The 17,968-nt window shown below is 25.1% G+C and overlaps 1 protein-coding gene across 1 annotated transcript in view; it reads right to left on the reverse strand.

The window, feature by feature from the left end:
- kuz (zinc-dependent metalloprotease kuz) overlaps positions 1-16,795 on the reverse strand; it is a 67,398-nt gene extending 50,603 nt beyond the window's left edge. Inside the window, exon 1 of the mRNA XM_011503397.1 lies at positions 16,105-16,795. Coding sequence (XP_011501699.1) covers positions 16,105-16,168 — 64 coding nt within the window. The 5' untranslated portion in view covers positions 16,169-16,795. The remainder of the gene's footprint in view (positions 1-16,104) is intronic.
- Between the last annotated feature and the right edge of the window lie 1,173 nt (positions 16,796-17,968).

The raw sequence follows: 17,968 nt of genomic DNA on the forward strand, positions 1-17,968 counted from the left end.
GGGAAAGTTCTACTATACTGTACTTAATTTATCTCTGTTAGATATCTGTACAATGTGCAGACACACTTGGAAATCATACATTACTATCTCTACTGATGCTCCTTATTTTCCATTTTTTTCTACATACTTGTTATTTACATAATATACATAATTTATAAGTAATCATAATTTTGTTACAAATATATTGATAAAATATCTTCTTTTGATTTTTAAAAAGGATTTTCATTTTACAAATATTATTTTTCGATTTCTTGGTTACCAAAATTTCATACGATGCTTTTAATTATAAAGTTTATTATTATTAATTTTATTATTATTATTATTATTTATTTATTATTAAAGTTTTTTTTAACTAATTTTAAAATTGTAAAATAAGTTAAAAAAAAAAGAAGAAGTTAAGGATATCTCTTTAATATATAAAGATTTTCCATTTAAAATGGCATACATTGTTTTAATTTTAATAATCTCATGTACATTGATAAATTATTTCACTTAAGATAAATTAAATCTATTAGGAATAAATTTAGATTTTTAATTTAAATTTTGTATAGCAGAAAAAATAATTCAATTGATTTTTTTAAACATAAAAGTTTATTCCAGACTTACTCATTGTTTTAAAAATTACTAGATCATAAAAATAAAAAATTTCTAATAAGTTTATTTCTCTAATTCCATGTTTAAAAAATGGTATTAAATTAATATTACTAATGGTATTACTAATGCTTATTATAAATCAATATTATCGATAGCGGACGTAATGTAGGTATACATAAAATAAGATATTGAAATGATATTGAATGTTTTGCAAGTAAAAAATTCTAAATTATAATAAAGTTAGTAAGGATCTGAGTAAAATTATGAAATATTTATTATATGAATGATTTGTTATAATAATCTTACTTATACTTTATCGATATAATTTGAAAAGGTATCGATTTTAAATTTATTGTTATTTAATCCCGATGGAAAAACCAAAATATAAATATAAAAATAAAGAATAATATTTCAAAATGAAATTATTTTAATAATCTACATTTTCTAAAATTTCGATATTACATCATTGTAACTCTAAAATTCAATTTCAATATTTATTAATATTGGATAATAAAGTAAACTATTTCTAATTATAAAAAGGAAAATTACTAACTATACATAATCGCAATAAAGAAATCGAAAATATCATAGTTGTAAGTATAATAAAATATAACTATATGTTATTGTCTTTTCCATAATGTTTTTCATATTATTCGATTATTAATATTGTCTAAATTTTTTAGATAAAATTTATTTTCAATACAAAGAAAGAAATTTTGTTTTGGATGATTATATAATACATATTGATTACAGAATTCGATATAAATTATTGAAAATGTATATATATATATTTTATTTTGATAAATAATAATTAGAGTTTTATTAAATCAGTTTAACTGAATTAAAGTAACTTAAAATACAATTTATAATATATTTGATTAAACTTCTAAACAATAATCAATACTATAATTTAATTTTACGGGTATATAATCATATTAAGATTAATAATTTGTGTTCTATATTAAATATTTAAAAAATAAGTGTAACCGAATTAACATATTGAATAACTCCATTAAAATTTATATGTTCATGAAATCTCTAGACGATTAAATTTTAATGATTTCACGAGTCAATGATATCACTTACTTGATGTACAAATACTTATAATAGAGTTGTTTAGGAATAAAAATAGATTCATCTAGGAATAACTAAAGATAATAAATTGAAGATTTGCGAGAAGCTAGGCATGAATAATTATTTTATTTTATATATTAACTTAACTGCAAAACTGTAAGCGATAACTATATATGTATAAAAAAAACTAATATATTTCTAGGGTCTCGACGTTCGCAAGTGAAAATAAAAATACAACGTTAAATGAATAGATAAAAAGTAAAAAATAATTTTTTGATAATTTTTTATTATTGGGTTTAAACTAATGAAGATATATTGTTTTTTATTACTATTTATAGCAGCTAAAAATTTATTAGAATTAATATATTACCTTTAATTTAAATATTAGCGTGTCTATTATCGATCGTCCAAACTTAGTTGATAAGAATAAATTTCAAAGCAACATAATTCTTTAATGTAAATTACTCTTCACATAAGTAATATAGGACAATAAATATATATTAACACATAAATATATTTTACATGTAAAATAGTTCTGCAATACTCCGTCGCGCTTTCATTGAAAAGGATCGATAAACCATTTCCTAATTGAAGCGACGGCGAAGCTTCCAATATTAATAAATTCAAGGAATCGATATTTTTGTTCAGTAAAGTTAGAAAAAGGATTTGCATTTATAAGTAGGGAGGACTTGACGAAATGCCATCATGATTTCCATAATATTCTTCAACATTTAACTTTTACCAATTTTAATATACAATTCAACACAGATTAATTTTATTATACATACCAGCTTAACAGTTGCATCTTAATTTAATTATATATCTATTATCTATAATATTTTTTACAAGTTTAATTCTTCACATCTTCAGTGTAATCGCGCAACGTTGAAGATATACATATTAAAATGTAACTAAATGAAACAATATCTCTATACTTTTATATAAAATAAGAGGATATTAAAGAATCTCTTTACACAATATTAATGCAGAAATAAGAGATTCTATACATAATCATGTATATTAGCTTTTTATAATGAAATTTGTATAAAGATAAGCCTGATTCGTATATAAGAAAGTGAAATTAGTTTTGAGAACAAGTAGCATATATAATATCTCAATGCACCCATATTTTGTTATCGTTCTGAATTTTGTACGTGTATTATAGTTGTTCTAGATAATTTACATTTTATTAAATTTAGAAAATAGAAACGATAGTTGTAAAATGTTTTAATCTTCGTACATCACTATTGTGAATCATTCCATTGCTAAAAATCCTACTTAATAAATAATTTAACGAAACAATAATAACATAAAAATTACAATAAAAGTATATCAAAACTCTTTAACATTTCGAGTAAACTTTGAACTATAACTTTTAGAAATAAATTCTTTGTATTTATGCTATTAAACATTTTATTAAAATTTTTACGCGATGGTATTTTACGTCTGGAATTAAATTAATGTCTTGCTTATAACGTAATATCAAAAGCATCTAATACATGACAGCACATTTGAATTACTTTTCTTAACAAAATAAACGAGGCTGTTCGTTTATAATTTTAGTACCATATTATTATTAATAAAAAAAACCTTTAAATGTATTCAATTTTATGATAAAACATGAGATTCATGTTAATTGAGTAAGACACTATAAAACAGATAAAACAAGAATATCGTTAAAATTTCCACATTTTTACGCGTTTACAAACACCCGTGGGTGAAATCTATTTATTTACAACTTCAATATTAATATTTCTGTAAGTGAATATGAAAGAAGTTATTCAAGACGCGTCATTAAATTTTATTGTATTAATGTAATTACAATTTTTACGGGTCAATAAAATTCAAACTTACTATATTTCTATAACAATACAGAACGCAACGGTTGTTGATTTTTCTTTTAAAAAATTATCCATATTACCCATATATATTATTAACATATAAGTGAAACTCAATATTCTCTTATCTTATCATTATAAGCATAAAATATTTTATTAAATTCGTAAAAAATTGTAACTCTTAAAATCCTATAAATAACAATGACTCATAGAATTGTGTAAAGTATTCATTATAATAACATTCATTGCTTATGCATGCGTACAATAATGTAACACTACACATAAGAATAATTGAACTTTAATATTTAAAAAATATTTAACAAAAAAAAAACGATGATAATCATTAATAAACTTTTTCAAAAGAAAATAAGGAGTATCGATCAGCGTCGTATTGTGCACATACGGTTGCCGAGAGTCGAAGTTTGATGCTTCGTTAGGGTTAAGTTCTGAAAGCGATTCTTAAAGGGAATGCCTTTGAATTACGTTTGCAGTTAATGTCTGCTATTCTAAGATAACAAATCACCTCTTGGATTATACCTACGATGTCAAAATGCACGGGTAATTTTATATACTTATGCACACGCGCGCGAGAAAAACAGAGTGAGGGAGGGAAAGAAAATTTACGATCTTGAACAAAATAGAATATGATTGTGATACTAACATATAATCTTTCCAAATATCAATCAAATCACACGCATAATATATAAAAAATATAAAATATGATTTGAATAAATGGTGCTGATATCGTACACATTGTAAGTGAATTTCTATTATAGAAAATAATTTTTTTACTTGAAATAATCAGGCATAAATATTGGTTTTATCGATTTGAAATGTTTGCTATATATAGAAGCTAAAGTTTATAAGAAAAATGAAGGAAACGATTTAAAAATTAGAGTATTTCTATAGTAATTTACGCAATAACGTATAATATATTATAAAAGATAATTTTTTAATAATTTATAAAAAAAATTTGTTTTATGAAAATAATGAAAAAATTGTTGAAAAACAAACATATTAACATAATATTTAATATTTAATTAAATCTCAAATTAAATAATTTAATTTGTCTCGCATAAACTTGCACATGATTTAATATATTCGGAATGGCTTCAATTTTTTCAATTGATTCAACATCGTCGTTTTCTGTCTATAACAGCAGCCAATAATCTACGCCGCAAATAATGCGCACAATGTGGTATGTATATAATACACAAGGGCAGTGCGACATTTATGCAAACCGCTACACATCAGCACGACATGCAACCTATTTACTCAACGAGCCATGCAACCGGACCAGCCTAACTTTATTACGAACTTAGTATAAAATCATTTCTTCCTTTTATTGATAATAGATTAATACCTGAAGTATTACGTTTGCTACAACGTTTTTATAGTTACATCATTTTTTCTACTAGTCTGATACATCATTTATTTAGCTTCAATGTTATTTTTCCGAGAATGAAGTTCAATCATTATGAGGCGATTAAGATTCACATCGCAACGATTTTGATGTAAAAAGATTAAATTTAATTTCAAATATATTTGCTGACACAATTTTTTGAACAAATATATCAACTATTTGGGATATAAATTGTCACAATAATTTTATATATTAATAATACCATATAATAATAATGTATCAAACTACATATATTATAAATACTTCAAGAGGAATATTAATATGTTATTGAATTATAGGTTCACATGTTTGATTCAAATATCTTTCTGCGTATATTTTGCGTCATATAAAAATTAATCATAATTTTATAATAAAATAGTATTGTTGATAAAAATCCAATCATATATTTTTAATAATAGAAAAGTATTTTTCAAAATTTAGCAAACAATTTTATAATATGAAATCGTTGATATTTGAAAATATTTACTTTGTAATACCACTATTATTCATAAAAGAAAAAAAATAAATAAAAAAAAAAAATAATAAAAATTTATATGTGTGGAATTTAAGAATTAAAACATGATATGTAATTTCACGCTATTCTATATTGATATTATATCTAAAAAAAATAGAAGATTTCAGTAATTGTTTAGTTGTTAAAATGTATTCGTCGATTTGTATAAAATTGAGTAAAAATACAAAAATATACATGAATATAGAAATGTAAGTGTAAATGAAAAAATTAAACAAATTAAGTTCTATCTACAACATAGAAACTTTTTTATAGTTCAATAAATATTCATCTTAATTCACATTTACTTTTATACAAACATTAAAACTGATTACTCACAGTATGAAATGAAGATGAAATGGATAAAACTATTAAAGCAAAGGTAATTATAAGTAATGAAAATATAAATAAAGAAGATATAGAAAAAAATAAATTAGGAAAGAAAAATATGTTTAGTGAGAGAGAAACCAACAGCGATGAGGACAGAAAATTATATAGGAGTTAAATAAGAAATAAGGGCATATATATATAACATACTCCTGCGATATTAAATATATGAAACGGGAACACTATACATAACAGCTGTTATGTATGTTTTATATTATAAAGCACATATAAAAAAATATATATATGTACATACAATTATACCTAAGTATATTTAAAAAAAGTTTGTGTGAATAAAGATAAACGTAATAATGTTGAGTAACAATGATATCCAAGCTATCTCATAATGTTCATGATAACTAAATAACATTTACCTTGCTAATATAATTGTATTTATAAATATTATATAATAGCATGTTATAAAAATAACAATATTTCCAATAATTTAACAGTACAATTTCAATTTCAAATTAAGAAGCTTAGGTACGCCCAAATAATATTTCCTAGAATATGTGTATCAGGTAGTAGTACTTACGTGTATGAGTAAAAAAAATAATGAGTAGCTTTACATTAATTAAGAGTACTAAATACATCAAAAAATTCAAATAAAATGAAAATTGTTTCAATACTAAATCAGTTATCATATTAATGGGGATATTAGAATTTTATTTTTTTTACATATATTAATTATCAAGTTTATAAATAAATAGTTCAGTACGATGTCATAGATGCAATTAATAATAGTTTTTTTAATATTATTATTTAGATAATAAAATTTTAATTAATAACTTCATTTAAAATTACAAAAATTAGATGGATTTTTTAAAATAATTTTTATGGGAACTTGTACTTCCATAATTATATATATAGTTTTACAATTCTATAGTTTTACAATTGATTATTAAATGGGTTAGAATGTTGCCTATATCTTATAAAGTTTCAAAAAATCGCATTTCGGTAGCAATTGCGCGGAAAAATCGATGAACGTATTCGATAAATGTTGATCTGTATAAGTGAAGGCATTTTTCTGATTCTGATTGAAGTGAACGCACATATTAGAGGCGCCTTAGGCGCCTTATCATTTACCTAAGGATTAAATTAATTGAGTATTGGTCTTACAAATGACATAGAAAGGAGAGAAGGCGATTACCGTTCACATTGACATTTCAATGCGTTGCTTTGAAAAAAATTTAATGCTGACAATAAACTATTTTATTGCAAATATCGTCGTAATAAAAAAAATTGATAATAAGATCTAATTATTAGATCCATATAAAATTTAAATAGAAACTTAAGAAAACGATGGATTTCGGTTAGTACTATAAAAAACGTGGTGCTTGGTAAAGTATAGAATAATGAATTTAAATTTAATGTTATACTATTTGAACTAATATATACTAATGTATACTAATATACGATTTTTATACATATAATTTTTACGAATGAGTAATAACAAAAATATGATATTTAGACATTGATAATATGATAATTATTTAAAAAACAAATTATTATTTAATAATATGTTATTGTGACTAGTTGACTAAATTTGTATTATATTTTCTTTCTGGTAGTAAAATTATTCCATATTTTTTATATTATTTATTTAAGTATGATTCCATCTTATCAAATCATGTCATATTATAATTTCATTAATTGTTTGAAATTAATTTTAATTTTAAGTTTGAAATTTCATTAATTTGATTAATTGTTTGACACATTAGGTAATAGATAAGTAGAATTCGAAATTTGCATAATGACATAATTTATCAAGGACTAACAGACAAACTTACATAACAAATAAACGATGGAGCTACACATAGTCGACAATACGTAAACATGACTACAGTAACAAATTAAGTTGATCGATTCCCTTACTCGGTATCATTACTTGCCAAAGCGAAGTAATTCTCCGTTACTTGGAGAAATCAATCGACAGTCTTATCTGACTTATTAATTTAAAACAGCGATCTATCATAATATTAGAGATGGTATTTGATCAAATTTTCCATCGTTAATTGAAGCGTAGTCCATTTGCACATCATCTACTTCTGTACTATCATTATTTTAACATATTGCATGTATCTAACTTAAAAATAATTGTTGAGAGTTAATCATTTTCATACAAAATGTTTTATTTTAAATGCTATTTGTACTAAATAATGTAAGATATTTTCATAAATATAGATATTATTATCTTGTATTAAAACTATTTCATATTATTACAAAGAAATACCATTTATCGTATAAATAATTATGATGCTTATAAATTATATGCATTTTTTAATTGCTAACACGAAGAAAATTTTTTTTTCACATAGAATAATTCTATCTAATACATATCAAAATATTAAATTTGCATCATATATTGAATTACATTAAATAATTTTCAAAATTCTACGTTGAACTAGTTTTCATAAAATAAAGTACGTAATTCTAAATGACGGCAACACTGATTTTCAATTCTTTTGAAATATTTTTCATATTTATATTTTTAATGGTAGATTTAAATAATGAGATTAAATGAAATGAATGAATTAAGATTTAAATGAAATAAGTAATTTGATACAAAATAAAAATTAAACATTGATATAAATTATTATGAGTATAATACATATAATAATTGAGTTATATTGCATAAAGTATTTGAGAATATAATTTTTGCTAAATAATTTAAATTATTTTTTAATATTGTCTAATAAATTTTATTTTTAAGTTATATTTTATAATATCATTTAATTATAAATTATAAATACTATCATATAACATAATAATATACACATGTAATATTCATGTAGAAATAAAACAGAATTTACTAGATGTAAAAAACTTCTCTATGCATCCCTTAAGTAAGATAAATCATTTCATTTCTAGAACACGATTCTCAATTTTTTATTAATATTTCGATCGATCGATATTGAATAATTAAAAGTATACCCATCGCGATCTCTATAAATCATTGTATTTTAAAAGAAACAAAAATACAATAAATACAAAAAAGCATAGAAACTAAAAAAAGCGAATACAAAGTCTATAATTAATTACCAATGACATTGTATGCCGTAGAAAGGTTTGTATTCGAAATAATTAGCGAGACCAAGAGATAGGAAAATGGCGCTATTCTCACGACTTCGGAGTTACGCTCGATGAAACATGGGTCACCGAACTTAAAACGCTACGAGAATATTACCTTGAATTAATATTTTATAATTTTTATTACACTAATTCACCGACGTTTTCTTCCTTACTCCACTACTTCACTTCCAAATATGGATAATCTCTAAACTATTGTGCCATGATGGTTATTTCAGAGAAATAAATTAAAACATTTTTTATTTTATTTATAATTTTTTATCTAAAATCATAATTTGCTTCTTTTTTATTTTAATTTTAAATATATTACATATTTTTTATATAGTATCTTGAAAACCTTCAAAATAGTGTAATATGTTTATTGGTATAAAAGTATAAATCAGAAAATTTATAAGAATCTTATTCATTTAAAAAAAAATTTCTGAAATTTATATAAAGCTATTATATTTTTTAACATATTCGATTATTATATAAATTACTAGGTACCGTTAATAATAACTAGTTAATAATGACAATAATAATAGCTACAATGTAACAAAGCAAATAATTTATTTTTTATTTGGTTTATACGATTGATTGTAGTTATAATTTTAGCATCGGTATTTTAAATCGTTTTAAACAACTCAGCCTCAAAAACTTTACTTGATGATAGCCCATATGTAAGTCAATAAAAGTTATAAAATATGTAGAATAATTGTATAATAATGCGTAAATATTGCTTCATATCGCTGACATATTGCGAAATACGAAAAAAAAATCAATTGCTACATATACACACGCACACACACACATATATATATATATATATGTAATAAATAAACCAATGAAATAAATAATACCATAATTATTTGTAATAAAGTTGATCAATAGCGAATGACAGTTATTAAAGTTATATTTCAATGAATGAAAATATATAAAGTATAAAAGTGGAATTGAATTAGGCAAGCAGTTTGTTATGGTAACAGGTTCTGCATCGATTGCGTGAACAAGGAAATTTCATTATAAATTGGCGATAGACTAGAATTAGAAATTTACTACATTGTCTAAAGAATTTTGAAAAAATGAAATGAACAAAAAATTTTTTTTAAATTTCCGATACATAAAGCTGTAGATGTAGATAGATTATATTACTATACTATAATAATACGTGTTTATTAATATTATATACCGTAATATTTATATTTCATAAAAAATGTATTTATTATTTATCCTTTAAGTTTTAATTGCAGCAACTGAAAATAAAAAATGTAAGAAAAGTTAATTTAAGTTTCTATGCTTAGTTGGTTTGACTTGTTTAGATATCATATTTATCATTTACTTGCTTATAATATCATATTACTTGTTGCTGTCATACTGTTGTAATAAGTAATAAGTAATAATTTTTAAAAAACAAAAGAATTTTAGATTTTTAGAAACACAATTTTATTTATTTTATACTGTAATCTATTGGATAGAATCACATTTTATTTGACCAAAGCAGTATTAACTTCTATACAAAATAATAGATGTTTACAGTTAAAGATGTACATTGTTTTTCTTAAAATTTAACTAAGTATGTACTAAAATAAATACAAAATTACCATTTAGTAACTATAAAATAAAATTATTTTCATTGCAAAAATTTCAATTTATATTTTTATCATATATTTTGTTTTTATGTTAAGTTAAAGATAGTCTTTTTCTACTTTTTAATATATTATTGATATTAACTGAAAGTCAATATTTTAAATATGCAGAACATGCAAATGGCTGACTTCGTTTTCGCCCTAATTATAGGTACCATAAAAATTCACCAATCCTTTACTTTTTAATTAATTCCTAGGTATAAGTTAAAACTTGCCTACGGGATGAATAAAAAAGAAACATCTAATTGCAAGAATTCATTTCAGAAAATCTATTTTTAAGAAAATTTAAAATCTGTGCCCAGATCACGGAAATTATATGCTAGTTTGGCGTTAATGCACACAAGATTCTCTGCAATTTTAGATATTCTGAATTTCCAAAGTTGTAGGATTTCATATTATTCTCAGTTATTTCGTATTCAGAGATACACACTCTGCTGAAGTTCCTACTCGACATTCCTAGCGGATCAAGCAATTCGACTTGCTCTTCCAGGCATCGAGACTACCTCAGGGAAGAGCCAAAGGATCTTGTGTATCCTAGTTACACAAACGTGTCTTTAAAAAACAATATCATTATTTAAAAATAATTTTAATTTATATTGGGACTGTATTTACTCCACCATTTAATTCACATAGTTACTTATTTATTATAAATTATTTAAAAAATTAATAAATAAATTTACAATTATACATTCACATTAATTACATGATTGTAAATAATCGTAATATGCATTTAATTAATTCGCAACTTATATAAATATAAATATAAAATGTATAAAACTTCACTTTTTAAAACATTTAAAATTAATAAAATACACGGTTTAACTTATTTTTAATTAAATTTTCATTATATCAACACACGCGCACACACACACACATATCTAAAGTATTTAAGAAATAACAAATAAAAATATATATAATAGATCCTCTGTTTATTTATTACTTTCTAAAACATTTAATGAGTTGAAAATTGGATAATGTAGTTCACTTTCTCAACTCAATAATACGATACGCATGAAATTTGATTGTTCGTCTATGAGCACATAATAGTACATATTTTAGCATGGACGAATATAGTTAAAAATATTATTAGAAGCCATCTAGGAGAAAATCTGGTATATGGTGTTGTTTATGAAATCGATGACTAGCTATTTTGCTTTCATACATTAACCGTTTTAATCGCAACACAAATATACTTATTTATTTCATATCTTATATTCACATATTACATTTTTTAAATGTTAATTATTTTAGTGTATATATATTAACACATATATAAAATATAAATATAAATATTATGTATGAATTTATCATGTATGATGATTAGTAAATGATTCTACTATTTATAATAAAGTTATGATAATATTATTTATAATAAATTATTTTTATGTTAAGTAATTATATTTTCAAAATATCTCTAGTTTTATAAATTTAAAATTTTATGCATGAAGGGCTTACAATAAACTATCATTTGCATATAAATAATATGATGAAGGAAAGTATATTTTTAAGCCATAAAATTCTTTAATACTTATAAAAATTTCCATCATATTCTGATTGTAAAAATAGACCAGTAAGTTATTAATTTAATGATTTTTATATTTTATCAAACTTTTCAATATTAATAATTTAGAAATGGACGTAATAATCGCTGAATGAGCAATTATAAATTAGTATATAAATATTTTATCTTCTATTTGCTGTACAATTGCTGCTTAATAGATATATATGTATATATGAGTGAGGGAGAGGATCGAGTAAAATAAATATGTGTTAATATAAACTAAAAATTTTTATATGGGGATATCAATAAATCTAAAACAGAATTTAATTTGAGTAATTATTATGTAAACTAAATTTACAATAATATTGAGAATGACGGATTTGTTTTATAACTATGAACAACAACATTTTGTCGTGCAAAGGCAACGACATTTGATAAAAAAGTATCATATAACGCAATCGCTCAACACTACATTGAAATATGTAAATAATAATCATGTTATTCATGGTATTAACACAAAAATATATCAAAAAAATTATCCGACCCGATAATAATTTTATTGAATATTACAAAACTTTTTTACATTTTTCTATGCTTGACTGAATAATAACATAACTTGCAGCATCTAATCTCATAATAACACGATGTCAACTTGTACATGTACATGATTAAACGTTTTTGAAGTTTGTCACCATACTATTTGGGAAATGATTCATGAATACTTGCGCATGAGGACGTACGTCTGTCGCACATGTCCTGACAACTATAGAATCTGAATGTTTCAAGTATTCAAGTTAACGTCTTTAAACAATTATTCAATTTATGATTTAAAAAAAAAAAATATATATATATATATATATATATATATATATATATATATATAGACTTTCATTAAAGTTCAAATGTATTTAGAAAATTTATTCAAAATAGTCTTTTCATTTTTTATTTAATTTATAAATATTTTCCAAAATAATATATTTGAAACATACTATAAGAAAATTATTATTTTTTTTGTATATTTTAATTGAAATGAAAATTAAATAAAAAATATAAATATAAAATTTATTTTCAACTATGCAAAAAAAAATACTATTTTGACACAAAAAATTCTTTCAAGGTTCTATTAACTCATACTTTTTGCTCTATAAAAATTAATAAAATGAAGGCAGTGAACTTTTTTAACATTAAGTAATTTAAAACGTTCTACTTTGAAGCACAAAGCCCTATGTACAATTACTAAATACAACTCTTTTCTAGACATTCAAGCCTTGTCTTGTTAAAGATTAACAAATCAATTTTTATAATCTTTTTTTCCAAATTATATTGCAATTGCCCGTTTCCTGCCTGCCAATCCAGAATTTCTGTTATATTCATTTTCATCCTCAAATTTGTACCTCCCATATTTAGCACTATATCATTGACTAATACACTCGATGTATTCTATGAATATTCTATTGAATAAATCTGTGCTCAAATTCATAAAAAGTATTTCGTATGAGATGCTGTAATATTTAATACAATTTATTTATATCATTTACAATATTAGTAAAAATTATGCATAAATCAAATTTTTTATTAGTTTCATTCAATGTTTAAGAAATTATATCATATATATATATATATATTATTTTTGTTGTTTTTATGCATACTTACAATGTATAACTAATTATTTTAGTATTTCTTAATAATTTCAACCACCTGCTCTATATATATATATATATATATATATAATAAATTCATTCAGAATAAAATGAAAATAATTTGATTATAAATATTTAAAAATTTCATAATATCTACTAAAAATCTACTTGCTGGAATGCACGTGAAGTCCAGAATTAGCATATTTAATAAGAATGTATTAATATTATTAAAATGTTAACACAATTAATAAGAAAATATTTGAAATATAAGAAATACATGATCCCTTTATATTCATATAAATAAATAAAAAATTTCGGAAAGGAATATATTATCACATAATAAATAAAAAAAACTTGCAAAAAGGGTTTATTATAAATTTAAATGTATAGGCTTCGATATACGTTTGATAATTTTGTATTTGTAACATTTTAAAGGAAGCACTTTAAAAACTGCCATCATGAATAAAATACACAAATAGATAAAACATGAATATATTATTTGTATTTCATTAAATTAAAATATATAAAGTTATACAAAATAATATATTTTCTAAAATTTATGTATACAAATTTAAAAAAAAATTCATAAATATAATATTATAATTTCCATTTTATTGTTACACATAACTAATTATAAGTGCCATTGTAAGACAGTTACAGATAAAATTTTTCATATTTTTCGAAGAGAAATTTCTGTTACTGAAATACATCTAGTTAAAGTTTAATAATTATTTTATCTTTTTTACAGTATTTGTTCTAAAATATTTTTTTATGAATTTTATATTAAATTTTTTTCTTATTAATATGAACCTTCTTTATAATTATCTATTTATATATCACTTTCACTTAGAAAATTATTATAAAATTGTATTATGTTTAAAATCTCCAAAGTATTTTAATTTTGGTAAAAAAAAACATAAATTAATACTAACATTGAGATATCAAATTAAAGTAAGAGTAAATCATAGAAATCGAGTTACTATTGTTCCAATATTTCATTTGAAACAAACTAAAATTTTTAATAAAATATTTAAAAACTATTTTCTTATTCGCCTTTTCCCAATACCCACAATAATTTTTTACCCAATCATTTTATCGTTTTCTCTCATTGAACTCTGTTCAATATTTCTGCTGGTCATATTTTTTTTACAAGCTGAAAATGAATAATAATTACGTTTACAATATACACAATGTTTGTGAATTACATTAAAACAAAGAAATAAATATACTTTCTTTGTTATACTAAAATTTACTTTCCGTCTAACTAGTATACAAGATAAGAATCTTGATAAGTTTCACCTAATATGGGAAAATATTGTACAATATATTATTTATTTTGAAAAATTCATTTTTTAAAGTCTAATAATATACAATTATTTTATAAAAATTTTGATTTTATAATATAAATGTATCCACTATTACGAGCTTTAATGTGATTCAACACTATTAAATTAATATTAATAATATTTAATATTATTATAATTTTTTTTAATATTTACTGGGATCTGATGTTACTTTCTCATTTTTATCTATAACTCTCGAATACATTAATGTATATGAATACATTTGACCTGCAGTTTATTTTAAATATTAAATCGTTTACTGTTCATGCCATAATTAGGGGGGAAAATGTTAATTAAATATTTATTCATTGCTCTTTATTTTTATATTTTATTTTTATATTATATTTTATTTTATTTTTATATATTTATACAATAGGTATTACTTAGTTGAATAATATAATGATACATACTACATCATTCTTTTAATAATTCTTAATTATATAACCATATAATTCCATCATACTAATGCAAAGTCACTAGCAAAAGTAACATAACAGCAATACATTAATTTTGATAGTAGAAAACATTTGATTAACTGCAACAACCATCAACGTAATAATAAAATTATTTTAAGAAAAATATATACCAATAAAAGATATAAATATATTATAATTATAATATATACAAGTGAAAGAAAATTTAATAAATTGACATTGATAGATGAATCTTGTTGGAATAAACAAAACAATGGTACTTCAAATATTATATAACTTAAATTTAAGCTGGTAATAGAAATTTTTATTTTATATGTATTAAGAAAAAAGAAAAATAAACAAGCAATTAAAAAAAGGAATTTCAAAGTGTCTTATTTACCTTTGTCAATTGATATCCTATCGTATGTTACATATAAAATCAAACGTACTAATCTATATCAACAATAATATATCGCGGAATAAACTTAAGTAAATAATACACCGTTTATCTAGATACATTCAATAAGTATGTAAAAATCTTTAAATTAGCAAATGTATTTAAATTCTTTATTACATTAGACTTGATTATGTACTAGTTTCTAAAAGTACAGTAGAATCAGAAGCGAATAGAAAAATTGTGACGAATAATAAAAAAAAAAGAGAAAAAAGTGAGATAAGTCTAAGCTTACCGCTCTCAATGTAGGGTACGAGAAGCAGAAGAAAGAGGACGAAACCACACGTATCGGCGAACATCGTTTTGTCTTTCCCTCCTCAGCGACGAGGCAGGAGCGGGCAGCAGCAGCAGCAGTGGCAGCAACACCACTGCCAACACAATCCAAATACACACACGCACGTAAACAGCACGCGCGTCACGTATGTGTGGGTACACGTACGCACGCGTAGGCACGCACACGATAATGAATATCAGCAGCAGTAATACGCCGTAGCAACAAACCTTCCACCCCTTTTCAACGGCAGAGACAAAGCGAGCTCGCGCCCTTACGTTTATTTTTCTCAGGATTTAAGCTGTGGGACACAGTGGGTACTTAACACCAATGCATGGACGAACATTATTATTATCAGAGCAGCGTCTCACTCCTCATTACTCCTTCGATCGCTTAAAAATTCAAAAACCAAATAACAACAACACACGGTTATTCCCTCCCACCCACCACCGCGACAACTATATCTCTTTTGCTCTTTCTCACTAGCAGTAAACGATCAAAAACACGCGCACATACATACACGAGCGCACACTCTCAGGTACAACGGACCCATTATTATCAGGAAGTTACAGACGCTGAGGAAAGAGTTAAGAGTTCGCGTCCCTTTCTCGCCGTCGTCGCTCAGGTAGTTAGGACGCGCGTGCGATACCGTAGCTAGGCCATATAGTCGTCGTCGTCGTCGTCCTCGTCGTCGAAGTTGTCGTCCTCGTTGTCAGCGGCAGTTACGGGGGCCCGATGACTCGAGCACAGTCGAGGGATAAAGAAAGACGCGCGATACACAGGCGAGCAGTGACTAAGACGAGCTCCGTCGGAACTCGAATCTCACAGCTGATGGCCACCTCCTCTAGCAAGCCTTAACGTCGTAAGGACGGGAATCTCGAAGCGGCCGTTTCTGCAGCTGTTAAGGCTACTGTTTCTGCCGCAACTATTACTGCTGCTGTTACTGCTACAACGGTTGCTGCTGCTGTTACTGCTGATACTGTTGTTGTTGCTGCTGCTGCTGCTGCTGCTGCTGCTGCTACTGCTACTGATGCTTTTGCTGTTGTTGTTGCTGCTAGAGTTTCTGTTTCTCTTGTTCCTGCTGCCGCTGCCGCAGCTGCTGCAGTTGTTGCTGCTACTCCTCCTCCTTCTCCTGCTGCTGCTCCTGCTGCTGCTGCTGCTGCTGATTCTGTTTTGAGCCACACGCATATTTTGTCGGCCACCATGTAGGTGCGCACTGATTCGACCGCGACTGCCAAGTGACACTGTAGCGTAGGTGCGCAGCCGCCACCGCATGCACACAGCATAACACACGAGAATAGATAAAGAGCAGCCGCAGCAGCGGCCACCGTTCTTTCTATGTTATGTAGGAAGAAATTTTGCAGCGGGATTTACGAGACGGAAAGAGACCGCGGCTGCAGCGCTACGGCTAAAGTCGCTGGCACAGCTTAAAGACTCCGGGAGTCGCGAGAACCGTTAACGGCAACTAGGAGCCGAGTCGAGCTGAGACGAGCCGAGCCGAGGTGAGCCGAGCCGAGTCGAGTCGAACCGAGCCGAACCGAGCCGAACCGAGCCAAATAGCTACGCCGCTGCCCTCTGACGTAAACACAAGTTACGTTCGACGCTAGCGACTAGGTCGAAGCTAACGGACAATTGTTTTAAACGAATAGTTTCGTTCGCCCGCCCCCCATCGACATTTCGTGGGTTATCGTAACACTCGCTCGGAGCCGTGTTAGCAGGCTTCTTAAAGATTTTTATAAATTCTCTGCATATGTTAAATATCCCCACAACGTTTTTCGAGTTAACAACATATATTGATAAGTATACGTCTCATAAAAATCAAGTCATA

Source organism: Ceratosolen solmsi, unplaced genomic scaffold (assembly GCF_000503995.2).
Source record: "Ceratosolen solmsi marchali unplaced genomic scaffold, CerSol_1.0 scaffold10, whole genome shotgun sequence".
Lineage (NCBI taxonomy): Eukaryota > Metazoa > Arthropoda > Insecta > Hymenoptera > Agaonidae > Ceratosolen > Ceratosolen solmsi.